The sequence below is a fragment of the Mobula birostris genome, chromosome 6 (assembly GCF_030028105.1).
Source record: "Mobula birostris isolate sMobBir1 chromosome 6, sMobBir1.hap1, whole genome shotgun sequence".
In the NCBI taxonomy this organism is placed as follows: Eukaryota; Metazoa; Chordata; class Chondrichthyes; order Myliobatiformes; family Myliobatidae; genus Mobula; species Mobula birostris.
In genome coordinates this window covers 93,459,157-93,486,669 of record NC_092375.1, presented here as the reverse complement: position 1 = coordinate 93,486,669, position 27,513 = coordinate 93,459,157, and the positions used below count along the sequence as shown (strand labels likewise).

Genomic DNA, 27,513 nt, shown 5'->3' with positions numbered 1-27,513 from the left:
GCAGAACCCCTTAGTGAAATTGTTTACATTGCTCCAGGTTAGAAACTAGTTTTGGCCAGGGATCAGTGAAAGGCCACGGTAATGATCATAATCTTAGATAATAGCATCAGTAATTTTGATTCAGATTATTTCAATGGCAGGAACTTTAGGAGAGATAGGCACAGATTTGAGAAACAACACATTCAAAGAATTCGGGGAGAAAGGAATAGGGCAATTATTAATCAGGAAAGTGAATGATGGGATTTTTGAAGATAAAATGTCTCAAACTGGAGGACAGGTTTAGAGTAAGGGCTGTAGGCTTAGAGGGGATCCAAGGATTAATCATTAATCATTTGTCTCTGGTTTTAGTCCCTAACTCCTCCAAACATCGTTATCTGATCACTTAAAAATTGTTATTCTTGGGAGTGATCTCTGATCCCCTCTCACTAAATTACTGCCCATTTGTTTCCTTCATGCCTCAGACCCATCCATGCAATGCCAATTTTTCCCTCGTTTTCAGATACTGCTCCCCTGTTCCTTTTTAAATCTTGATTAACATAATGTTGATAGAAACAGGCCCTTTGATCCACCATGTTCATGCCAACTAGCAAGTACTGATATAACATTTAACAGCAGTTAGTCTATAGCCTTCTGTACTTGACAATTGAAATGCTGATCTGAAATAAATGTTTCATGGATAACTGCTTTTACTGCCTCCTCCGGCAGTGTGTTCCAGATTCCAATTAGCATTTGTGTGAAAAATGATTGAGGGCTAAAATAGGAGGAGACCTAGGGGAGATTTTTTTAAGGTAACAGGAAAAAGTAAAGGGAAAATGCAGAAAGAATGGTCACCACCATGATAACTGAAATAAAGAACACTGAACTCTTTGTTAGAGAGCACAGAGAGGGAAAAGAAACAGAAGTAGATAAAAGAAATGTGGATCTATTTACCCTCCCAATTTCAAATAGGGGTGAAGCGTGGACTGGTAAATCATGATAAAATCAGTCTAGAGATGATGACAGCAAGCCAAAGGAAGTCTGGCAAGAAATGTGCTATGTGTCAGTCAGACCCATCTGGAACCAGAGGGCAGGAAACATCTGAACATACTAATCAAACAATATACAGCACTGTGCAAAAGTTTTAGGCACATATATATGTACAGCTACCACAAAAAAATTCACAACATATGTGAGTGGCGGCAACCTGATTCAGATATAGGTCTCTATTGTGGATTAAGAGTGGGAAGAGGGCAGGGAAAGGGGAATCATGGCTGGGAAAAAGGAAGGAAGGAAGAGCGGGGGGAGGGGGGCGTGAAGCACCGGAGACATTCCGTAAAGATCAATAAGCCAATTGTTTGGAATCAAAAGTCCTTGTCTGGTGTCACAGTGCTGGGTGAGTCTGCACCCACGCCACCTCTGCCCTTGGCACTCCTCCTCTGCCACCTGTCCCACACCCCTCCACCCTCGCTTTTCTCAGCATCCTTTGCTGCTGCCAGATTTACAAACTTGCTCTCCGCTCCAGCTTAATAGAACAGTGCAAAAGTCTTAGGCGCCCTAGATGTATATAAATGCCTAAGACATTTGCTCAGTACTGTACCTCTCAAGCCTAATCCATCACTTAATAAGTTCATGGATGAGCTGGCTATTACATCAACATAATCTTTCACACTCTTCCTCAACAAGAATCTATCTGCCTGTAGCGGTGTACTACACACAGTGCTAAAATAACCACACGTAGTCAGTGAGTTAGAGTTGTGATGAAAGAGGTTTATTCAAACTTCGCGGCCTGCTTTAAAGCCTTCCCGTTCCCGCCCTCCCTGGGCGGGACTGCTGTGGGGAAATGCATATTCCCAGACCCTTTCCACGCGCGGGATTTTCCCCCTGCTGGTGAAGGTGGCCTGGCGCCCTTTTTGGGGCTGGCCTCTCTGCCGGCGTGCGCCGGTTCATGTGTGCTAGAAAGTGGGTCGTCACATAACCCCCCGCTCCCCAGGACCGGCGATACCTCCCCCAATGTCCACAGTCTGGATCGGCCTCTGTTTGGGTGTCTGCCCCTGCGCCGCGGTGCCTGAGCCTGGACCGGCTGTGCCAAGTCCACATGGGCCAGTTTGAGTCGGTCCACCATGGAAACCTCCTCTCTCCCCCCAATGTCCAGCACGAACGTGGACCCGTTGTTCCTGATCACCTTAAACGGCCCCTCATAGGGCTGCTGTAGCAGTGCCCGGTGTCCGCCCCGTCGTACAAAAAGAAACTTACAGTTCTGCAGGTCTTTGGGTACGCAGGTCGGGCTCTGTCCGTGCTGTGAAGTGGGGATGGGGGCCAGGTTACCGAGCCTCTCCCGTAGTCTGTCCAGGACTGCTGTGGGTTCTTCCTCTTGCCCCCTTGGGGCTGGTATGAACTCTCCTGGGACTACCAGGGGTGCGCCGTACACCAACTCGGCCGACGAGGTGTGCAGATCCTTCTTGGGCGCCGTGCGGATTCCGAGCAGGACCCAGGGAAGCTCGTCCACCCAGTTAGGCCCCTCCAGGCGGGCCATGAGAGCCAATTTCAGGTGACGGTGGAAGCGCTCCACTAGTCTGTTCGACTGTGGGTAGTAGGCAGTTGTGTGGTGTAGCTGCGATCCTAAAAGGTTGGCCATAGCCGACCACAGGCTGGAGGTGAACTGGGCGCCCCTGTCGGAGGTAATGTGGGCCGGTACCCTGAAGCGTGCTACCCAGGTTGCGATCAGTGCTCGGGCGCAGGATTCGGAGGTGGTGTCGGTGAGCGGGACTGCCTCTGGCCATCTGGTGAACCGGTCTATCATCGTTAGGAGGTACCGTGCTCCTCGTGACACAGGCAGGGGCCCCACGATATCCACATGGATGTGGTCGAACCTTCGGCAGGTGGGTTCGAGCCGCTGCGGCGGAGCCTTGGTGTGCCGCTGCACCTTGGCCGTTTGGCACTACATGCACGTTTTGGCCCATTCACTGACCTGTTTATGAAGCCCACGCCACACAAACCTGTTGGAGACCAGCCGGACGGTTGTCCTGATGGAGGGGTGTGCTAAGTTGTGAATGGATTCGAAAACCCGCTGGCGCCAGGCTGCTGGGACGACGGGGCGGGGTTGGCCAGTAGCTACGTCACATAGTAGGGTCCTCTCACCTGGGCCTACAGGAAGGTCTTGAAGCTGCAAACTGGAGACTGCAGTCCTGTAACCAGGGATCTCATCGTCTGCCTGCTGTGCCTCTGCCAGTGCTGAACAGTCCACCCCCTGGGACAGGGCTTGTACGGTTGGTCTGGAAAGTGCGTCCGCCACGACGTTGTCCTTTCCCGAGACATGCCGGATGTCCGTCATGTACTCGGAGATGTAGGACAGATGTCGCCGCTGGCAGGATGACCAGGGGTTGGACATCTTCGTCCCAGGTAATGTCCTTACCCTTACGCGACATCAGAGTGAACAGGGGGCACATGGTTCGGGCTGCTGAGGGGAGGAAACGGTGGTAGAAATTCACCATACCCACGAATTCCGGCAGGCCTTTGATTGTGTTGGGTCGGGGGAAGTGGCGGACTGCGTCTACCTTGGCGGGCAGAGGGGTTGATCCGTCTTTAGTAATCCTGTGGCCCAGGAATTCGATGGTGTCGAGTCCGAACTGGCATTTGGCCGGGTTGATTGTAAGGCCGAATTCGCTCAGGTGGGAGTAGAGCTGGCGGAGGTGGGACAGATGCTCCGCCGACTACTGCTGGCTATGAGGATGTCGTCCAAATAGATGAATGCAAAGTCCAGGTCGCGTCCCACCGCGTCCATTAGCCGCTGGATCGTCTTTGCGGCATTCTTTAGACCAAACGGCATTCGGAGGAATTCGAAAAGTCCGAACGGGGTGACGAGTGCTGTTTTGGGGATGTCGTCTGGATGTACCTGGATTTGATGGTATCCCCAGACGAGGTCTACCTTGGAAAAGATCCTTGCACCGTGTAGGTTTGCTGCAAAGTCTTGAATGTGCGGCACAGGGTAGCGGTCTGGCGTTGTAGCCTCGTTCAGTCTGCGGTAGTCACCGCATGGTCTCCAGCCCCCCGTTGCCTTGGGCACCATGTGAAGGGGGGAGGCCCATGGGCTGTCAGACCATCGTATGATCCCCAATTCCTCCATCTTCTTGAACTCCTCTTTCGCCAGTCGGAGCTTGTCCGGGGGAAGCCTTCGAGCACGGGCATGGAGGGGTGGTCCCTGGGTCGGGATGTGGTGCTGTACTCCGTGTCTGGGCATGGCTGCCGTGAACTGTGGTGTCAGTACTGGTGGGAAATCCGCCAGGACCCCGGTGAATTCATCGTCGGACAGTGTGATGGAGTCCAGGTGTGGGGCTGGCAACTGTGCTTCACCCTGGGAGAATGTTTGAAAAGTCTTGGCGTGGACTAGTCGCTTCCCTTGCAGGTCGACCAGCAGGCGGTGGGCTCGTAGAAAATTTGCCCCCAGGAGTGGTTGGGCCACGGTGGCTAGTGTGAAGTCCCATGTGAACCGGCTGGAGTTGAACTGTAGCCGCACCGTTCAGGTGCCGTAGGTCCGTATTGTGCTGCCATTTGCGGCCCTCAGGGTGGGTCCCGGTTCTCTGTTGCGGGTGTCGTAACTCGTTGGAGGTAACTCGCTGATCTCCACTCCAGTCTCGACCAAAAAGCGGCGTCCCGACCGCTTGTCCCAGACATACAGGAGGCTGTCCTGATGGCCAGCCGCCGTAGCCATCAGCAGCGGCTGGCCCTGGCATTTCCCGGGAATTTGCAGGGTGGTCTGCAGCGGCGGGCCTCTGTGCCCCACCGCTGGTGGTAGAAGCACCATTGTTCGTTGGGCTCCTCACGCCCGTTGCCGGGTTTTGTAGGTTCTGCTGCTGGGCCTGGTCTGGTCTGTCGTTGGGCACGCGGCTTGGTGATCTGTGCGATGGATGCCCCTCTCTCCTTCCTGGCATTCCACAGCGCATCTGCCCGGGCCGCCACCTCCCGGGGGTTGCTGAAATCTGCGTCAGACAGCGGCAGGCATATGTCCTCGGGCAGTTGCTCTAGGAACGCCTGCTCAAATATGAAGCAGAGTTTGTGTCCTTCAGCCAGAGCATTTCGTTCACTAATGCCGACGGCGGCCTGTCTCCCAAACCATCCAGGTGCATTAAGCGGTGTGCTCGTTCACACCGTGAGAGTCCGAAAGTCCATATGAGCAGGGCTTCGAATGCTGTGTATTTGCCGACCTCCGGGAGCGACTGTATAAACTCCTCAACTTGTGCAGCTGTCTCCTGGTCGAGGGAGCTCAGCATGTAGTAGTAGCGAGTGGACTCTGAGGTTATCTGCCCAATGTGGAATTGTGCTTCTGCTTGTTCGAACCACAGACGGGGTCGCAGCGCCCAAAAGCTTGGCAGTTTTAACGAAACTGCATGAACAGATGCGGCGTCGGTCATCTCTGGTCCAAATATCGTTTGGGCCGTCAGGGTCACCACTTGTAGCGGTGTGCTACACACAGCACTAGAATAACCACACAGAGTCAGTGAGTTGTGATGAAAGAGATTTATTCAAACTTCGTGGCCTGCTTTAATGCCTTCCCATTCCTGCCCTCCCTGGGCAGGACTGCTGTGGGGAAATGCATATTCCCAGACCCTTTCCGCACACGGGATTTTCCCCCTGCTGGTGAAGGTGGCCTGGCGCCCTCTCTGCCGGCGTGCACCGGTTCGTGTGTGCTAGAAAGTGGGTCGCCACATGCCGCTACTTTAAAAGCACACGAAGCCTCTGCTTACACTATACAAAGAGTAACAATCCTCTGACACAAACTTTTTGCTTCATATCTTTAATAAAACAATACTTCTTCTAGATTCTCCAACAAGAGGGATAATGGTGCCTAACGGCGTCTCCTTTGCTTGTATCTTCGGAAACAGCTCTATCTTCACCTTCAATATCTTTATTTTTCCCTTTCAGGAGTTACACGCAGGCTTTGCGTGTCCTTTGCAGGAATGGGACCCGTTCTCGGGGTTTCATGACTGGCCGTTATTCGGCGTGCCAAGGGTTTGGCCTGAGAGTCCTGATCGTGCTCGGAAGCCTAAGATCTCGGGGCTCTGGAGATGGGTGGTTTGCAGGTCGGTGTCACGGCAGGAGACTCATGCGTCGTCGGGAGTCCGGAAAATCTTTCACTGTGGGCCTGAAGACCCGAGGTCTTGGCGATCTTCGGACACAGAGCTCGAAAAAAGTGATGAAACGGACTTTTAACATTGTAAGCCAGGGAGTTGTTGTTATGTCTCCCGCTCGCTGTGAAAATGGGGGACACCTCCCTCTCCCTTGCCTGGGAGACAGAGAACCTGTGGTTTATCAAATATTGGATGAAATGCGAAGCCTTTGAGGTAACTTTGGTCTGTATCTTTGCTATTGCTTAGCACACACTTGTGCTCGGTGATGGTACCGATGCGCGCTTTTTTTTCTGGTGGGGGGGAATCATTGCTTGCTGCCACTTACACGCGAGCAAGGACTTTGGAGTTCTCACGTTTAACTGTCATTCATTCTTTGGGGTACTTCTCTGTTTTTGTGGATGTTTGTGAAGAAAAAACATTTCAGGATGTATATTGTATACATTTCTCTGACATTAAATTCAACCTTTGAACCTTTGAAGAGAAAGCATCCTCTACACATCAACCTGTCAAGACCTTTCACGTCTTTATGTTTCAATCAAGCCTCTTCTCACTCCTCTAAATTCAGCGGGTACAAGCTAGTCTGTCCAACCTTTCCTTATTAAACAATCTGCCCATCCTAGGTATTAGTCTATAAACCTCCAATGAACAGCTTCCAATATATTCACATCCTTTCTTGAATAATGAGGTAAATATACACATTACTCTAGATGCAGTCTCACCAGTGTCCTATATAACTAAAGTATAACTTTACTACTTTAGTATATAATTCCCCTAACAATAAGTAATAACATTCTGTTAGCTTTCCCAACCAACTGCTGTCACTGTATGCTAATATTAGATGAATCAATAGGTTAAGACACCAAGTCCTTCTATATCTCAACTCTTTGATCTCTCACCATTTAGATAATATGCCCTTTTATTTTTCCTACCGAAATAAACAATTTTCCAACCTGAACCCCTTTTGCCAGATCTTTAATCTACCTATATCCGTTTGTAGTTTCCTTATGTCCCCTTCACAACTTGCTTTACTACCTCTCCTTGTATCATCAGCAAATTTAGCAACCATATAGTCAGTCCTTTCATTAGTATTTATAAAAAACTGAAAAAAGTCAAACCCCAGCACCAATGTCTGTGGTACATTTATTACATCTTATCAACCAGTAAAAGACCTATTTATACTTGCTCTCCATTGCCACAATATTTTAACCACACAAAGATACTACCTCCTACACACATTTTCTGCAATATTTTTGTTAGGATACTTTAACAAATGCTTTCTGAAACTCCAGATGTAATGCATCCAATGTTCTCCTCTATCTATGGCACAAATCTAGTGCACATTTTCTTTCTGAAAACTCCAATACATTGAACAAACAGAATTATCCTTCACAAAACCATATTGACTTTGTCTGACTTTCCCAGACTTTTTCAAAGTGCCCTATTATTTCTTGGAAAAAAACATTTAATATTTTCCTCGTGACTGGGGTTATGATATCTGACCTGTACTTTTCCACTTTCTGTCCCTCCCCATTTAGAATAAAGTAACTCCATTCAATTTCTCATCCTATGGAACCTTGGGAAAAGCCAGAAAATTGAGATCAGGGAATCAACTATCTCACCAGTCACTTCTTTTATGACTCAAGGATGAAGTTAAAGAGGATTTAGGGAAGTGGTAGTGAGAAAATTGTTGGCTCTGGGGAAACAAGTCCCTAAATCCTATTTCTGGGATGTTATCTGTACCCTCTATAGTGAAGAGTGGTGCAAAATATCTAATTCACCTCTTTACCATTATTAATACACCAGATTTACTTCTAAGTATTCAACAGTAATTTTATTAGTTCTTTACTACCTGTTTTTAAATTTTGAACTAGACTTTTCTGGTATTCTATTGTTTCCTCCTTTATTAATCACTTGGTCATTTGTTCTGCATTCTATTTATTGCCTTTGCACAATAATTACTTTTTGTTGATTGATACTATCTTTAACCTAAAATGTGGGCCCTGCCCTACTCTCTGCACACACCATTGTGGATAACCACGCCTTCAAATTCGCCGATGACACCACTGTTGCTGGGCAAGTCACAGGTGGTGTTGAGTCAGCTTATCAGACTGCGATAGGACACCTCCATCAGTGGTGCTGCAACAACAACCTTTCACTCAATGTCAGCAAACTTCAATAGCTGATTGCTGACTTCAGGAAGGGGAAAGAGAGCAAACATGCACCAATCTACATTGGAGGATCGGCACGAGAGACTGACAGCAGCATTAAATTCCAGAGTGCTAACATATTAGATGACCTGTCCTGGGCCCACCAGCACATTGATGCAATCACAGGGAAAGCATCTCTACTTAAGATATTAAGGAGGTTTGGCTTGAGAACAAACATTCTAACAAATTTCTATAGATGCACTGTTGGAATTATCCAGACTGACTCCATTCATGGTCTCATACAACAATGTGAATGTGCAGGAATGTAAGAAGCTACATAGAGTAGTGAACTCTGCTCAATACATCACAGACACATATTGGTAATATCTACAGGAAGGCTTAAGAAGACAATATCCATATTCAAAGATCCCTATCATCTGGGCATTCCATCTTTTTGCAGCTGTCATCAGGCAGGAGGTACAGAAGCCATGGGTCCCACACCATCAGGTTCAAGAACAGCTACCTTCCCCTCAACTTTCCAATTCTTGAATCAACTGGCAAATCACAAATCACCACTACAGTTCAGCAACACTATGATCACTTTCATCACTTTGCATTACAATGGACCAATTTTTTTTTTATTCTATATCTTTTTTCTTGCAAGAAGTGTGTATAATTTATGTTTCGTTTATTTTTCTCTTGTAAATGCTGCTTATATGATGCAATGGGCCTGTGATGCAGCTGTAAGTAAGTTTTTCATTACACATGTGCATAAATGTACTTGTGCATATGACAATAAACTCAACTTTGGGTACTCAACTTAGAATGCCATTTTAATGGATTCTTTCCTTTACCTACCTTTGCTTTCACGTCCTCATAATTGTTAGTGTTTAGTTTTCAAATTGTTGCCTTTGACCTATTCTCATCTCTCTCAGACCATATACAGGTGTCCTTCAGTGTGAAGTCACTACATAACCTCATATTCTGCAAAATACCAAGTCTAGTAATGGTTTGCAAAAGAAAATCTGCAAGTGCTGGAAATCCAAGCAACACACACAAAGTACTGGAGAAACTCGTAAACACAAAATAATCTGTAGATGCTGTTGTCAAAGGAACACTCACAATGCGCGGGAGGAACTCAGCAGGTCAGTCAGCATCAGTTGAAAAGATTAGTCGACGTTTCGGGCCGAAACCCTTCGTCAGGACTGGAGAAAAAAAGATGAGGAGTCAGAGTAAGAAGGTGGGAGAGGGAGGAAGAAACACAAGGTGATAAGTGAAATCAGGAGGGGCAGGGGTGAAGTAAAGAGCTGGGAAGTTGAATGACGAAAGAGATACAGGGCTGGAGAAAGGAGAATCTGATAGGAGAGGACAGAACGTCATAGTAGCAAGAAAAAGGGGCGGAGCACCAGAGGGAGGTGATGGGCAGATTAAGGAGATAAGTGAGAGAGGAGCATAGGGATGAGGACTAATGAAGAGGGAGGGAACGGGATTTACTGGAAGTTTGAGAAATTGATGTTCATCCCATCAGGTTGAAGGCTACCCAGACGGAATATAAGGTATTGCTCCTCCAACCTGAATGTGGCCTCGTTGTGACAGTAGAGGAGGCCATGGACTAATATGTTGGAATGGGAATAGCAAGTGGAATTAAAATGGATAGCCACTGGGAGATCCCACTATTTCTGGCAGATGGAGTGTTTGGTGAAGCACAAACTACATCAGGTCTCACCGATATACAACAGACCACACCAGGAGCACCGGATACAGTAGATGACCCCAACAGACTCGCAAATGAAGTGTCTCCTCACCTGGAAGGACTGTTTAGGGCCCTGAATGGCAGTGAGGGAGGAGGTATAGAGGCAAGTGTAACATTTGTTCTACTTATAAGCGCCAGGAGGGAGGTCAGTGGGGAGGGACAAATGGACAAGGGAGTTGCATAGGGAGTTCCCTCCCCACCCCCACCCCCACTTCCTACTTTCCATGAGGATCGATGACTCAGTGATTCTAAAATCATTCATCAATATCTCCAATTGTTGGGCTGTGATATTCTGGAAGAATTGTGCAGTAGTCAGTGAATAGCAGGAACTGTGCTCTTGGACTTTGAGACCCGGTAGTATAGAATGATCTCCAGCACCATGAGACCCAGTAAGAAATGATATCAATGAGAATGAGGTCCAGTAGGACAGTGAAAACTAGCAGGAACTCTGCTGTTGGGCAATAAGACCAAGAAGGAACTGTCTGGCTGATAGTGAGACCAAGCAAGGATTGTGCTATGGGACACGAGTTACAGCAGGAAGTGCTTACAGCTTAAATGAAACCTTGCACAAAATCTACTTCAGGACACAGAACCCAGTAGCAGTGGGGGTGAAGGATTAACTGTGTTATGAGATCTGTCAGGAACTGTGTAGTCTGATAGAGACCTGGTAAAAATAGTTTCTGAATACAATTTTCCATATTGCCAACAGTTTATCAATTAGACAAACTGACTAAAATCAGTAAAAATATTTTTACACAAGCTCTGTGTTATTAATATCATCACTGTCTCCATACCTTCCTTAATATCTCTGTTTGCATGTATAATTTTTTTTTCTCTTCAATCATTTTGATTTCTTCCTCCAGTTTTGACAGTGGCACCATTTCAGACAATTGGGGTTTCACAGCATATCCTTCTAGTTGATGAATCGAGCTATCTGGTGTGGTATTAGTAGTTCCAGATATTTTTTCAAACTCATTGACCTGGTTGGATTGATTCTTGCTTTTTTCACCTTGAAGATTCTTATCCCTGAATTCCAAAAGCTTTTCATGGTCATACTGGAACTTCTTCTCAGGCATCTCATCAGGATGCATGCTTGGAACCACAGGAATAGGAAGGCGTTGTAAAGGATCAAGGTTGGTCTGTATTGATGCCAACTCCTTACACAGATCAGTGATTTGTTTAATAATATTAAGCTTTGTGTTACGAAGGTCGACTACCTTCTTGCTCATTTCACTTTTGAGTTCATGGATCTTTACAAGACAATAAAAAAGTTGGGTTACACAAATATAACACTTAAACCACAAGACCATAAGACATAGGAGCAGAATTAAGCCATATAGACCCATCAAGTCTGCTCCACCATTCAATCATGTCTGATTCTTCGTCCCCTCCTTGGCACCACTCCCTGGCCTTCTTCCCATAACCTTTGATGCCATGGCCAGTCAAGAACTTATCAATCCTTTATCCTGAGGCTGTGTCCTCTTGTCCCACCATGGGAAACATCCTTTCCACATTTACTCTGCCTAGGCCTTTCAACATGCAAAAGGTTTCAATGAGGTCCCCCCCCCCGCCCCACCAACCTTCTAAATCCCATCGAGAACAGATGCAGAGTTATCAAACTCTCCTCATATGATAACCCTTTCATTCCCGGAATCATCTTTGTGAGCCTCCTCTGAACCCTCTCCAATCCCAATACATCTTTTCTTAGATAAGGAGCCCAAAACTGTTCACAGTACTCAAGGTGAGGCCTCACCAGTGCCTTACAAAACCTCAGCATCGCATCTCTGCTCTTATATTCTAGACTCTTGAAATGAATACTAAAAATGCATTTGCCTTCCTCACCACTGACTCAACCTGCAAGTTAACCTTTAGGGTGTTCTGCACGTGGACTCCCAAGTCCCTTTCCATCTCAGGTTTTTGGATTTTCTCCTAGTTTACAAAATAGTCTGCAAATTTATTTCTTCTACCAAAGTGCATGACCATTCATTTTCCAACATTGTATTTCATTTGCCACTTTCATGCCCATTCTCCTAATCTGTCTACGTCCTTCTGCGGCCTACCTGTTTCCTCAATACTATCTGCCTCTCCACCAATCTTCATATCATTTGCAAACCTGGTAACAAAGCCATCTATTCCATCTAAATCATTGATATATGACATAAAAAGAAGCGGTCCTAACACTGACCTCTGCAGAACACCACTAGTTACTGTGCCTCCACAATCTCCACCGCTACCTCTTTCAGAACCCTTGGGTGCAGTTCATCTGGTCCAGGTGACTTTTGCACCTTTAGGTCTTTCAGCTTTTTGAGCACCTTCTCCCTTGTAATAGTAACTACACTCACTTCTCTTCCCTCACACCTTTCAGCACCTGGCACACTGCTAGTGTCTTCCACGATGAAGACTGATGCAAAATACTAATTTAGTTTGTCTGCCATCTTCTTGCCCCCCACTATTATTTCTCCAGCCTCATTTTCTAGCAGCCCTATAGCCACTCTCACCTCTTTTAATTTTTTTATTGATTTTTTATGCATTTCTACAATACAGCTACAGAAAAAAACCATCAACAAAATGGAGATTTATACAGTGCAAAACAAACATGTCCAATATATAATTCATAACAATAAAGAAAAAGCACCCAAAATAAACTCATACACGAGGAAATCTGCAGATAGAAGTTGCTGGTGAATGCAGCAGGCCAGGCAGCATCTATAGGAAGAGGTCCAGTCGTCGTTTCGGGCCGAGACCCTTCGTCAGGACTAACTGAAAGAGGAGCTAGTAAGAGATTTGAAAGTAGAAGCTCTCCACTCCTCCCTGGACTCCAGACCTAACCAGTTCCCCTCTACCACCACTCTGCTCCGTCTAGCGGAATTAGTCCTTACTCTCAGAAATTTCTCCTTTGGCTCCCAAATAAACTCATGTAAGATTAGTATCCTCCCCAACCTCCCACTAAAAAAAATCCCAGGCCAACCATTTCTGTGTATAAAAGAAAAAATTAATCGGAGAATTCAACCCCACAGAGCTGTAAATACATATATAAAAAATATATAACGCCGACTACCAAAACTATAATGTAATTCACAACAAAAAAACCGTAAAACTTACAGGGGAAAAAAAGCTGAAAGTAAGGGATTATAGTACAAAAAAAAGGATAAACTTAATCTAAAGAGGAGTTATGAAAGTATTCAAGAAAAGGTCCCCACACCTTATGAAACTTTATGTCTGAATTAAGAAGTGAATAATGAATCTTTTCAAGGTCTAAACAGGACATAATATCACTAAGTCATTGAGCGTGAGTGGGTAGGACAGCATCTTTCCCCCTAAGGAGAACCAACCGGCTAGCCAAGAGAGAAACAAAAGATAATGTTCGACATTTAGTCGGACTCAAGTACATGTCTACTTCACCCAAGGTGCCAAAAAGAGCAATCAGAGGGTTAGGTTCTAAGTGGCAATTAAGAACACGGGATAGGGTTGAAAAAACTTCTCTCCAGAATTTCTCTAGACTAGGACAGGCCCAGTACATATGGATAAGAGAAGCCTCACCCCCTTTACACTTATCACAAATGGGACTAATGTCAGGATAAAACCGCGATAATTTAGTTTTAGAGATATGAGCCCTGTGTACAACCTTAAACTGCAAAAGGCAGTGGTGAGCACATGAAGAGGTTGAGTTAACCAACTTAAGAATTGAATCCCAAACCGCATCAGATGAGATATTTAAATTTCTTTTAATTTTTATATACTTGAAGAAGCTTTTTCTATCCACTTTGATATTGTTTGCTAGCTTGCTTTCATATTTTATCTTTTCCCTCTTAATGATTCTTTTAGTTGCTTTCTGTAGGTTTTTAAAAGCTTCCCAATCCTCCATCTTCCCACTAATTTTGCTTTGTTGTATGTCCTCTTTTACCTTTACATTGGCTTTGATTTTCAGCCATGGGTGTACTGTTTTGCCATTTGAATATTTCTTTGTTTTTGGAATACATCTATCCTGCACTGTCCTCATTTTTCCCAGAAACTTAAGCCATTGCTGCTCTGCTGTCATCCTTGCCAGCATCTCCTTCCAATTTTCTTTGGGCAACTCCTTTCTCACACCACTGTAACTTACTTTATTCTATTGAAACACCGCTACATTAGACTTTACTTTCTCCCCATCAAATTTCAAGTTGAACTCAATCATATTGTGATCACTGACTCCTAAGGGTTCCTTTCCCTTAAGCTCCCTAATTACCTCTGGTTCATTACATAACACCCAATCCAATACAGCTGATTGCCTGGTAGGCTCAATGACAAACTGCTCTAAAAAGCCATCTCGCAGGCATTCAACAAATTCATTCTCTTGAGATCCATTACCAACATGAATTTCCCAATCTACTTGCATGTTAAAAACTCCTATGACTATCATAACATTGCCCTTTTGACATGCCTTTTCTATTTCTGATTGTAATCTGTAGTTCACATCGTAGTTCCTGTTTAGAGGCCTGTATATCACTGCCATCATCTATGCATGGCTCTGCATAGATATGAATTTAGGTGAAGTTTGTTCTGCTGCCTGAAATTTCCACAGTGCTGTGAGTACCTTCATTAAATAGGATGTTCAGATTGCTGTCAATGCCAAGTGCATGAGGGTCAAACTTAGAAGCACATGTGGGATGATATACTAATCACATGCATCTTAAAAGAAACTTGAGTCACAGAAGTAGGATTCCAACCATGCAGAAGAGGCAAGTGTACAGAATATGCATCAAATTCTGTTCAGTTACATACCAGCTCCTCAAGGTGAATAAGTTGGTTCCTTTTTTTCTCTGCATTAATATGCAGATGTTCTGGTACAGTGTAGTCGGAAGCTGTTTTTAACTTGAAATCTCCCATGTGCTCTTGAGCATCTTTGATTGCTGCAGCATCATTTGGATCTTCATAGTTATCATCAGGTTGGCTCAAGTAACTACAAATGACAAAATGTAAAGAAATCTATACTATCAGGATGTTTTGACCTCAAATCCAAAGGATCAAGAGAACAAGAGTAGACAACTCAGCCCCCACAACCTGTTCTAATATTTAACAATATTGTAACTTCACCTGAACTTCAATTTCATTCAATCATTCTACAACTCTTTAACATTCTTACATAGCAAAATCAACTATCAAAATCACCACACTGGATAAAATAACTAAAGGAACAGAGCAGCTGGAGTGTAGAAGGTTCACGGGTCTCATCCACAATAACATCTGCAAAATCTATTCTCGGTTTGTGAAGTAACTTGTAATGTCTAGATTAATATATTTATAATAATAATTCTGAACTATCTTTCTTCATATACAGAACAATACTGGACTAGTTAGGATGTACAGTTTATTTAATAACAATTATAGTACTAAGAACACTGTCTTATTCAGTGGTATCCAAAAGAAAATATTACACTTCCAACAAAAGCCATTCTCGAATTATGAATTAATTTCCAGCAACATAATTGATTTCCTCCACAGATACTGCCTGATATGTTGAGTGTTTCCAATATTTCTGTATTTACTATGCTCAACAGACAGTATGTTTATGCAAACATGATAGGTTGAATCTCCCAACATCAATACTACCTGGGATGCTCCCTGTAAACAGTGGAAACAATTGAATTTGAACGTGGTTTTCAAAAATGATCACTCTACTGGCTTTTCTCAGCCAGATCTTTGTTTGGATGCACTTGCAAATTAAAGTTTTTAATCTGTATACAGCAATATACGAAGTACTACAGGGACTTGTGAACTGCTCCTTTCCTTCCAGCTTCACCCACTGAGCTCTTGCACCACTTTACATGTTGCTCCAGATTCCACTATCTGCAGTACCTTACTTCTCCTCTTTACCTATATTTTTTTCTTTCATTTCCCTCTCCAGCATACTTGCAGTACAAACTGTTCCCCCAAGCTAACTTCTAACTAGCCAGTTAAGCTATGATCTGAAACATTAAGCTCATTTCTCTTCCCATAGATGTGTCCTGACCCACTATGTGGTTACAGCATTTTCTGTTTTTATTTCAGTTAAGCATGTCCCCAAGCTTACTAAATGTTGGAACTGTCAAAAGACTTGAAATGTCTAAACCTACATCTAATATGGCATCAGAAAGCAATGTAATGTTTCACTCAGGATCAGAGAGATACAGTATGGTAACAGAGCTATGCACTAACATCAACCACCCATCTTACACTAATCCAATCTTTTCTCCTCACATTCCAGTAAGATGGCAGTGCTCTTGGACACAGTGACCACTCTGGGTCCAAACAAAGGTGTATTCGTCCACCTTGCAAATCCTTTTTATGATCGCAAGTCACTGCTGGATAGTAAGAACGCTAAGTACTGCATGACTAGCCCATCAGCAAATTGCTCAATAGCGATGGAGCTGGTCTTATTGCATACCATTGTTGTGTTCTTCTCTAGACTTATTAAGTACCACTGGATGGTGTGCAGTGCAAATGATTGTCTTGGACGTTTTTATTGTGATTGCTTTCTTATCTACTTCCATTTATTACTTTCCTCACTGGAAATCATCATATAAAGGGTTAAGCAAAAGTATAACTCACAGCTCTGTCCATTCTTTTTTCCTCTGTTCAATTTTGGCCTTTGCTTTATCTGTTTTGTTAATCATATTCTGCAGTCTTTCTGCATGTTGTAATCCAATAATCACGTTTGCTTGTTGGTGTTTTGACCCCCCCAACAAGTCAAGATCCACGTCCTGCTCTGCATTCTTGTCAATGTCTACAGAGAAGAGAGCAATAATAAAGCACACAGTGGTTGTCACAACCCATTTTCCTTCAAAGGAAATTGTATTTCACATTATAACATATATCAAAGGAGGCCACCATCAGCAGTTCACAAGAGGATCACTGTCCATTAAAAGGGGATGCCATAAGTGTAGCAATGTGACTTTTAGCTCTTAGTAACAGGTTGCTGCAGAAAAACAATGAAGATGGGTATTTTTCCTTCTCCATTCAATTCATAGTTCAGCAGTGATGTATATAACCTCTTAACTGAGAAAATAATGACAGTGGAGTCATTTCTGGGATAAAAACAGACAGAATCCTCAAGTGCTGTGAGGTCAGCAGATGAAACAAGAAAGAAAACAGGCAGGGTGGAAAATCTGAAGACAAGCTAGGCAAAAATATAGAACATAATGGCAGGAATGATGTTTTTGTGTCAATACATGAGCAATAGAAATAATGTAGATAAGCTACAAGCACAAATTGCCATCTAGGGTTTCATATAATTCATTAACACTGGCACGTTTTAGATGCTGAACATTCATGGTGGCACAATATACCGGAAAGAAAGGGCAGGATAAAAGAGAGATGAGGTAGAATTAAGGAATCCCTATTGAGAATATGTTTTGATGATCGAATGTTTGAAAGAGGTCAGAGAAATAAATGCATGGATATTAAAAGTAAACTGAGGATCCTCAATGCAGGTAATTTTAATTATTCAGAAGAAGACAGTGGTGTGAAATAACGAGTTTAAACATTTGTTGAGATCAGCTATCTTACTTATATCTTACTCTTGAATGACTCCTGCCACTAAACCTCTCTGTCATCCTTCCCTTACTTAAATTGTTTTATGAATCAGGCCTCTTCAACCATACTTTTCAACACATATCTTATGTTGACCAAACACAAATGATTTTGCTTGCTAATGGTTCTGAAGCATGCTAAGATATTCTCGGTATGCCAAGGATGAGATATTTTTTGTTAGCTCTCAATGTTTATGACATTGCAGATATCCATCCAAAGTTACTGTGAAAGTAGACAGAATTTCACTGATCTTTTGAGTTTCAAGAGATTTTCAAGACAGATCAGGCTTTTAGCTCTTTAATGCTGCATTTTTTCCCATTTTGTTACATCCCAACATTGCATCTTTCTACTTTAGGATTCTTTCATGAACTACTTTTGATAACTCTCAAACTTTGGAGTTACTTTTCCATCATGCTTTCTCATGAATTTGATACATAGGCCCTTCGACCCACTATGCTGTGCCGAACACCTACTTATTTCAGAAATTACCTAGGGTTACCCATAGCCCTCTGTTTTCCTAAGCTCCACGTATCTGTCCAGGAGTCTCTTAAAACACCCTATCATATCCGCCTCCACCACTGTCACCAGCAGCCCATCCCACACACTCACCACTCTCTGTGTAAAAAACTTACCCCTGACATCTCCTCTGTACCTACTTCCAAGCACCTTAAAACTATGTCCTCTTGTGTTAGCCATTTCAGCCCTGGGAAAAAGCTTCTGACTATCCACAGGATCAATGCCTCTCGTTATCTTATACACCTCCATCAGGTCACCTCTCATCCTCCGTCGCTTTAAGCAGAACAGGCCAAGTTCACTCAACCTATTCTCATAAAGCATGTTCCCCAATCCAGGCAACATCCTTGTAAATCTCCATTGCACCCTTTCTATGGTTTCCACATCCTTCCTGTAGTGAGGTGACCAGAAATGAGCACAGTACTCCAAGTGAGGTCTGACCAGGGTCTTATATAGCTGTAACATTAAACTCAATCCCACGGTTATTGAAGGCCAATGCATATATGCCTTCTTAACCACAGAGTTAACCTGCGCAGCAGCTTTGAGTGTCCTATGGACTCAGACCCCAAGATCCCTCTGATCCTCCACACTGCCAAGAGTCTTACCATTAATGCTATATTCTGCCATAATATTTCACCTACCAAAATGAACCACCTCACACTTATCTGGGTTGAACTCCATCTGCCACTTCTCAGCCCAGTTTTGCATCCTATCAATGTCCCGCTGTAACCTCTGACAGCCTCCACACTATCCACAACACCCTCAACCTTTGTGTCATCAGCAAATTTACTAATGCATCCCTCCACTTCCTCATCCAGGTCATTTATAAAAATTACAAAGAGAAGGGGTCCCAGAACAGATCCCTGAGGCACACCACTGGTCACCAACCTCCATGCAGAATATGACCCATCTACAACCGCTCTTTGCCTTCTGTGGGCAGATCAATTCTGGATCCATAAAGCAAGGTCTCCATGGATCCCATGCCTCCTTACTTTCTCAATAAACCTTGCTGAAATCCATATAGACTACATCTACTACTCTACCTTCATCAACGTGCTTAGTCACATCCTCAAAAAATTCAATCAGGCCCGTAAAGCATTTTGCCTTTGACAAAGCCGTGCTGACTATTCCTAATCATATTATGCTTCTCCAAATGTTCATAAATCCTGCCTCTCAGAATCTTTTCCATCAACTTACCAACCACTGAAGTAAGACTCACTGGCCTATAATTTTCTGGGCTATCTCTACTCCCTTTCTTGAATAAGGGAACAACATCTGCAACCCTCCAATCCTCTGGAACCACACCCATCCCCATTGATGACGCAAAAATCATTGCCAGAGACTCAGCAATCTCCTCCCTCTCCTCCCATAGCAGCCAGCGGTACATCTCGTCCGGTCCCGGTGACTTATTTAATTTGATGCTTTCCAAAAGCTCAGTACATCCTCTTTCTTAATCTCTATATGCTCACGCTTTTCAATCCGCTGTAAGTCATCCTTACAATCGCCATGATCCTTTTCTGTAGTGAATACTGAAGCAAAGTAAGTACCTCTGCTATCTCCTCCAGTTTCACACACACTTTTCCACTGTAACACTTGATTGGTCCTATTCTCTCATGTCTTATCCTCTTGCTCTTCACATACTTGTGGAATGCCTTGGAGTTTACTTTAATCCTGTTCGCCAAGGCCTTCTCATGGCCCCTTCTGACTCTCCTAATTTCATTCTCAAGCTCCTTCCTGTTAGCCTTATAATCTTCTAGATCTCTATCCTCACCTAGCTTTTTGAACCTTTTGAAAGCTTTTCTTTTCTTCTTGATTAGATTTTCAACAGCCTTTGTACACAACAGTTCCTGTACCTTACCATCCTTTCCATGTCTCATTGGAATGTACCTATGCAGAACGCCATGCAAATATCCCCTGAACATTTGCCACATTTCTGTCATACATTTCCCTGACAACATTTGTTCTCAATTTATGCTCCCAAGTTCCTGCCTCATGGCTTCATATTTCCCCTTACTCCAAATTAAACGCTTTCCTAACTTATCTGTTCCTATTCCTCTCCAATGCTATGGTAAAGGAGATACAATTGTGATCACTATCTCCAAAGTGTTCTCCCACTGAGAGTCCTGACACCTGACCAGGTTCATTTCCCAATACCAGATCAAGTACAGCCTCTCTTCTTGTAGGCTTATCTACATATTGTGTCAGGAGACCTTCCTGAACACACCTAACAAACTCCACCCCATCTAAACCCCTTGCTTTAGGGAGATGCCAATCACTATTTGGGAGATTAAAATCTTCCACCACGTATTCAGTGGTCTATAAAAAACACCCAGTAGAGGTATTGACCCCTTCCTGTTTCTAACTTCTATCACAAAGACTCAGTAGACAACCCCTCCATGACTTCATCCTTTTATTCAGCCATGACAATATCTCTAATCAGCAGTGCCAAGCCCCCACCTCTTTTACCTCCCTCCCTGTCCTTTCTGAAGCATCTAAAGCCTGGCACTCTAAGTAACCATTCCTGCTCCTGAGCCATGCAAGTCTCTGTTATGGCCTTGTAATGGCCACAATGTCATAGCTCCAAGTACTGATCCATGCTCTAAGCTCATCCGCTTTGTTCATGATGCTTCTTGAATTAAAACAGACATACCTCAAACCATCTGTCTGAGCATGTCCCTTCTCTATCACCTGCCTATCCTCCCTCCCAAGCTTCCTCTATTTGTGAACCAACCGCCCCTTCCTCTGTCTCTTCAGTTCGGTTCCCAACCCCCAGCAATTCTAGTTCAAACTCTTCCCAATAGCCTTAGCAAACCTCTCTGCCAGGATATTGGTCCCCCTCAGATTCAAGTGCAACCCATCCTTTTCGTACAGGTCACGACTGTCCCAAAAGAGGTCCCATGTGAGAAATGAGAGAAAATTACATATACTATATAGGGTTCAAACCCACTGCAAACTATAAACTTTCACTATCTTATTACAGGATCAATGTACAGAAATAATTGAAAAGTTAGTGAAATCGGCTTCAATTGAAATGCTTCTGGATGCAGTTAATAATGGTTCATCTTAACCAGGGTTTCATTGGCCCAACAATAAAGGACAAAAATATCATTCAGGCACTTAAAAACAAAGTGGAAAGGAAATAATTAATTTTAAAGAATGAAAAGGATAAAGTATATAGAATCATGATTCATATTTGCAGTACAGTAAACTATTTTTGACCATGTAAAACAATTATAATCATTTTTCTTTCCTTTGTTACTACTTCCCTTAAAGGACACTGCAGAATAAATCATGCCAAAATGAAAACCAGAGTTTGGATAAAAACATTGTACTTGTTAAATTTCTTAAAGACTTAAAACATTCTGCTCAAAGGCCATAGGACTGTGAAATTCTGATTATGGCAGAGCTTAACATCTTGGGCAGTTGAGATAACAAGATAAACTAACAAGTGCACTGGACCTGAAAAAAATTCTACCTGCTCCTTTGCTTTCCTTAAAAGCATTATCTTTACTTTTCTGCTCCACCTGTAACTGGCTCCTCCGCAGCATATCAGCCTTCATTTGGTGATACTCTTTGGAAAATGATGTTACTCGGTAAGTTGACACCTTGTGATCACTTTCAAAACAGTGCACAATAACTGTGTCATATTCTACTGCATCTCGAAACCTGTAGAAACATTCACAGTTAATTTGATCATCTTATTGATATCTTATGATTAAGAATCTAAAAATATTTACAAAGACATTTTGCCGTCAAAGATTTGTTACCTAATGGGCTGGATTTAAAACATAATCATGCATTTGTGTTTCCTATTTTAACTAGGTCATCACAAAATAATGCATTACCTACTCTTCACAAATCTATTTTGACGGTCTCTGAAAATTTTCAGTTGATCACAGAATTCAATCACTCTAGAGCTAATAATGAACTCTTACACGTTCAGATATTAGATTATGAAGACATGCAGTCCTCTTTTATTGTCATTTAGTAATGCATGCATTAAGAAATGATACAATATTTCCTCCGATGTGATATCACAAAACACAGGACAGACCAACAGTGAAAAAACTGACAAAACCACATAATTATAACATATAGTTACAACAGTGCAACAATACCATAACTTGATGAAGAAGTCCATGAGCACAGTAAAAAGTTCAAAATCACTCAAATGTCCCACAGCTCACGCAGGCGGGAGAAGGAAGAAAAACTCTCCCTGCCATGCCCGACCACAATCCGTCTCTGAGTCATCCGAAAACTTCGAGCCTCCGAATCAGCTCTCCGACACCGAGTACTGAGCGCCATCTCTGTCCGAACGATTCGACCTCAATCTTGGTCGCCAACAGCGGGCAAAGCCGGGGATTTTGAGGCCTTCCCTCCGGAAGATTCCCCACCGCGCAGTAACAACAGCAGCGAACGAGCGTTTCAGAAATTTCTCCAGGTGTTCCTCTGTGCTTTCACGTCTGTCTCCATCAAATCAGAATTGTCCACGGCCTCTATTTAACAGATATGATATCATTTTTCACCGGAGGTCTGCGCATGCACGGCGCACTGCTGTCTCTCCTCCATTAGGGTATTAGGTTAAATGGTTAGCTTTTTAAATATAAGTGGTTTATGCATTCTTCCCATCTAAGCAAATCTTCCAAAGATAATATGTTCGGACTGCTGTAATGTCTTCACACGCGTCCTTTTAAACCCTGGGATGGAAACCATCTAGGTACGTTTCCTTATGTTATCATTGATACAGCAACAGAAAATAGCATTAATGCATTTTGTTAAATTGATACCAATTTTGTTAGTTGTTACTGTATTGTAATACAATACTGCAACTATTATAAAACTTGCAACACAGGATAGATAGGTAATGCCATTGAGGCACCAAGTTATGCTGATATTATCTCTCTTAGTAAGGATTGGCCAACTCACCTCATGATAAAGTCAGAAAAATGGAAAAGGAAAGAAGAACAGCCATTCAATCATCCAATCAGGTTTCTGCTCTCCCACCTTGCATACAATAAAATTCCAGTTCTTACTTAGAGTGACATCTTCATCTTTGTTAAAATTCTTTTCCGCTTGTTTTATTTCAATGGCTTCATTTACCAGGTGGTCCCAAAAGCCATTGTTGTGGCACAGTAGTTTTGTGCCATCAAAGTCAATTTTATGACCAATTTCTCCAGGTAATGCAAAAGGATACACCTCCTGTGCTCCTTGATGCGGGTTTCCACCCTGTGTCCCATCTGGCCGATATAAGCTGCTCTACGTTCACAGGGAATCGTGTGAGTGCTAGCTGACCCAAGTCTCAGGTCATTACAGCTTTCTTATAGGAGTGTGGATGGTATTAATCTAGTATTTCTTCAGGATCCTAGCGATCTTTCCAGAAACCGTGTAAACGTAGGAAAGACAGGCAGTGGTGATGGGTTGTCCTTATCATTGTTAGGTTTTCTGCTTTTTCTGTCAGCCCTTTTAAGGGCCCAAATGATCTCCTTCACCTTGTAGCCATTCTGGAGGAACATTCTGCATAATCGTCTTATTTCCTCAGGGAGAATCTCCGGGTCCAAAATAGTTTTCGCAAGGGTAATCAAAGTAGAAAGAATTCCTCTACGTTGGGAGGCATGAAGGTGGCTGTTATTGTTGAGGTATCAACCTGTGTGAGTGCATTTCCGATAGACGCCACGTCCAAGGCTACCGTCCGGTTTCCATCAGATTAGAACGTCCAGCAATGAGAGGCAATCATTCTTCTCCATCTCCATCGGAATTTGAATGTTTGTACCATCCTGAAACCTGTAAGGAAGCTCGAGTAACACACAGCAAAGTTGCTGGTGAACGCAGCAGGCCAGGCAGCATCTCTAGGAAGCGGTACAGTCGACGTTTCAGGCCGAGACCCTTCGTCAGGACCTTCGTCAGGATACACCTCCTGTGCTCCTTGATGTGGGTTTCAAATATGAGTCCCATCTGGCTGATATGCACTGCTTCGCATTCACAGGGAACCCTGTAAACGCCATCCAACCTAAGTCCCAGGTCATCTTTGGTCCTGACGAAGGGTCTCGGCCTGAAACGTCGACTGTACCTCTTCCTAGAGATGCTGCCTGGCCTGCTGCGTTCACCAGCAACTTTGATGTGTGTTGCTTAAATTTCCAGCATCTGCAGAATTCCTGTTGTTTGCGTTTTTAAAAGGAAGCTCAACTCACAGCTTATGCGGGTCAAAGATGACCTGGGACTTAGGTTGGATGGCGTTTACAGGGTTCCCTGTGAATGCAAAGCAGTGCATATCGGCCAGATGGGACTCATTTTTGAAATCCACATCAAGGAGCACAGGAGGTGTATCTGTTTGGGTTGCCCTGAGAAATCATTCCTGAAGAAGATGGCAGAGTTTGACATCGAGACGTCAGTTATAATCAATACCTGTACCTGGCTGGAAGCCTAAGAAGTTTATTCCTGGGACTCTCAGCTGGGATCTATTAGACCTTTGAAATAATTTTGAACCACTCCATTGCTTTTCGTAATTTTCCTTGTGATTGCACGTAGAATTCTAACATGTTGACCTCTTAACTAACTATTGTTAGCATAATGAACTGATGCTTACATTCAAAACTTTACCTGGCTTGAAGTTTTTGGAAGCCAATTTGATACTTTTCTTGTTCCCATGCAATTTCTTTGTAAACCATCTCAATCCGATCAGTTATTTGTTTGTCAATCTGATCTTGAATCCTTCTATCAATTTCAAAATCCTAAAGAACATAGTGTCAAATGATAAAATCAATTACAAAAGACATATAGATACATTAGGAAGATGAGCTGATGATTGGTAAATGGCACTTTGTGTACATAAATGTAAAGTAATAGAATTGGTGAAAAAATTTAGTTTTGAATTAAATGCTTCGAGGCATTATGACACAGAACATGGGTAGCATCATGGTACTGATGCTAAGCCTTGGCTCAAAGCCAATCCTGCCTTGATCCATAAAAGGCAGTGTGTTCAAGTCTTACTCCAACACTTGAATTTGTAGCTGAATAAATGTTTTTGATGGGATATCTGCCTGTTCCAAGTTTTTTTTTTTTTTTTTTTTTAAACACACCTCAATTGACACCCATCCCTTTCAATAACATAAAACATGATATTTTATTATGTGTACAGGGCTCCCAATAGTGCTGAAATTTATAATCTTGTTGGTCTGAATCAATGTTAGCGAAACTATCAACAATCTGCTGGAGGTGCCCAGAAGATCAAGTAGCTTTTGTAGGTGGATGGGCGGGTAAGGGTGGAATTGCCAGTGTTTTGGGTCAAAACCCTGCACTAGGCCAACTTTTGAATGGCAAAAGTCATTAATGGCTTTAGAATGTACTTTCATAACAATACAATGACAGAACTCTTACCAACTCTGCCAACAATTGCACTTATTCCTCTTCAAAAGCACTGTTATTAAGAACATTTTCTTCCCTGTATGATCTAATTCTATTCAGAATATCATGCCCTCACTTGTTTAATAAAGATTGGAAACCCACCACTGTCTTGTAATTGTGATTGGTTAATCAGAGGTTAAGTAATAAACTCTTAAATTTTACCTCTTTCTTGAGCTGGACATGTTCAGGCAGTTCTGCATTTTTTATTTGAAGCTCCTTAAACTCATTTTGCAGCATATCAATCTCCATTCTTTTCTTTGCCTTCTTTTCCTCTGCCAATTTCAATATTAGATCCATCTCTGCTTTCTGTTTGGCATTTTCAAGACTATATACATGGCGAAAACAGAAAGATGTCAGAATACATGGTAGATGGTCACTTCAAAACATATTCAAACACAAACAGATAATAATGAATAAAAATCTGTTTGCAAAAGATACAGCTTGGGTAGTTTTGTGAGGGGTTAGCTCTATCACCACTCAATCAAGTTTATTAGTTCAGCCACAGGATTCTGAGGAACCCTGGGTAGAAACAAAGGAACTGAGAAAAGACAATGGCATTTTTACAGGAAACAGCATGAGAAGAGTATAGTCAAGATAGCCATGGGAATGGGTAAGTTTACAAAAGGTGTTGGTTGACAGTTTGTCTCCAGAAATGGACATAGAGATCGAGAAAGGGGAGGAAGTTGGAATGAATGGACCAAGTGAATTTACGGGCTGGAAGCAAAGTTGATTAAATTGATATGCTCAGCATGAGTGCAGGAAGCAGCACAAAAGCAGTCATCAATGTAGCGGAAGGAGATGGAGAGCATTACCAGGGAAAGGCTTAGGACATGGACTGTTCTATCTAGTCAATGAAAAGGCAGACATAGCTGGGGCCCATGCAGGTGCCCATGGCTACCCTTCGAATCTGGAGGGATTGGGAAGAGCTGAACTAAGAACTGTTGAAGGTGAAGACAAGTTCTGCCAGACAGAGTCAGGTGGTGGAAGGGGGGAACTAGTTGGCTCTTTTATTAAAAAAGAAGTGCAGAGCTTTAACGACTTCTTGATGGGGAATAGAGGTGTATAAGGACTGGACATCCATGGTGAAAATGAGGTGGTCAGGGCCAGGGAATTGAAAATTAGTGAGAGATTGAGAGCAGGAGAAGTATCACGGATGTAGGTGGGAAGGGAATGAAGCAAGGGGGATAGAATAAGGTCAAATACAAGGATACAAGTTCAGACAGGCAGGAGCAGACAAAGACAATGGGTCAATCCAGTCAGGTTTGTGGATCTGGGTAGGTGATAGGAGCAAGCAGCATGGGGTAAAGAAACTGTGAGTTTGGTGGCAGTAGATCGGAGTTCTCTAGGATTGATTAGGTCAGTAATTGTGTTGGAGTAAGTTTTTTAATGGTTAGCAATGGGTAAGAGGAGGTGCCTGAGAGTTACTACCTGGTCTCAACAAGGTAGAGATCAGTCCACCACACTAAGACAGCACCCTTTTTGTCTGTGAATTTTTTTTAGTAAGGTTGGGATTGGTGCGTAGAGAGTGGATGGTAGTGCATTCGAGGGGGGGGGTGAAGGTTCAAGGAGGAGTGAGGAATGCTGAAGTTGAGCCAGTCGATGGCTCATCGGCGATTAGAGATGAAAGGTTCCAGGGCAGGCAGGCAGAGACCCAGCGTGAGGGTCCAAGAAGATGAGAAGGGTTGGAAACGACAGAAGGAATCAATGATGGGGAATTCTTGTCAAAGAAGTGGACAGAGGTGACGGAAGAAGAGCTCGGCATCATGGCAGGACTCATTGAAGTGAGGGTGAAGGAGAACAAAGGTAAGGACCTTGCTGAGGGCAGAATGTTCCATGCCAGAGAGGGGACGGTCGGCAGGATTGGTGAAGACATAGCAGGGATTAGAGCTGGTATTGAAGGGGGGAGGAGAGTTGGAGGCATCAGAGAAGGGGGAAGGGTTAATGTGGTCAGGGAAGGTGGGTTGAGAGGAAGATAGAAGCTCTGTGGACCCAAAAGGATATGGTGGAGCCTGAGAGACCCAGTGCTGGAGTGTGGTAATAGGGGGAG

At 43.4% G+C, this 27,513-nt stretch overlaps 1 protein-coding gene across 5 annotated transcripts in view; it reads right to left on the bottom strand.

Moving 5' to 3' along the window:
* LOC140199206 (cilia- and flagella-associated protein 44) overlaps positions 1 to 27,513 on the bottom strand; it is a 227,791-nt gene that overhangs the window by 86,307 nt on the left and 113,971 nt on the right. For 4 of the 5 annotated variants that reach the window (XR_011886373.1, XR_011886374.1, XM_072260870.1 and 1 more), the window contains exons 20-25: positions 25,629 to 25,791; positions 24,663 to 24,793; positions 21,541 to 21,731; positions 16,572 to 16,746; positions 14,766 to 14,943; positions 10,799 to 11,254 (exon numbers count right to left, since the gene is read on the bottom strand). Coding sequence is in view for 3 of the 5 variants with exons in the window: in XM_072260870.1 (XP_072116971.1) it covers positions 10,799 to 11,254; positions 14,766 to 14,943; positions 16,572 to 16,746; positions 21,541 to 21,731; positions 24,663 to 24,793; positions 25,629 to 25,791 (1,294 nt within the window). In the remaining 2 variants the exon portion in view is untranslated. The remainder of the gene's footprint in view (positions 1 to 10,798; positions 11,255 to 14,765; positions 14,944 to 16,571; positions 16,747 to 21,540; positions 21,732 to 24,662; positions 24,794 to 25,628; positions 25,792 to 27,513) is intronic. The other variant, XM_072260872.1, reaches the window with a different exon arrangement.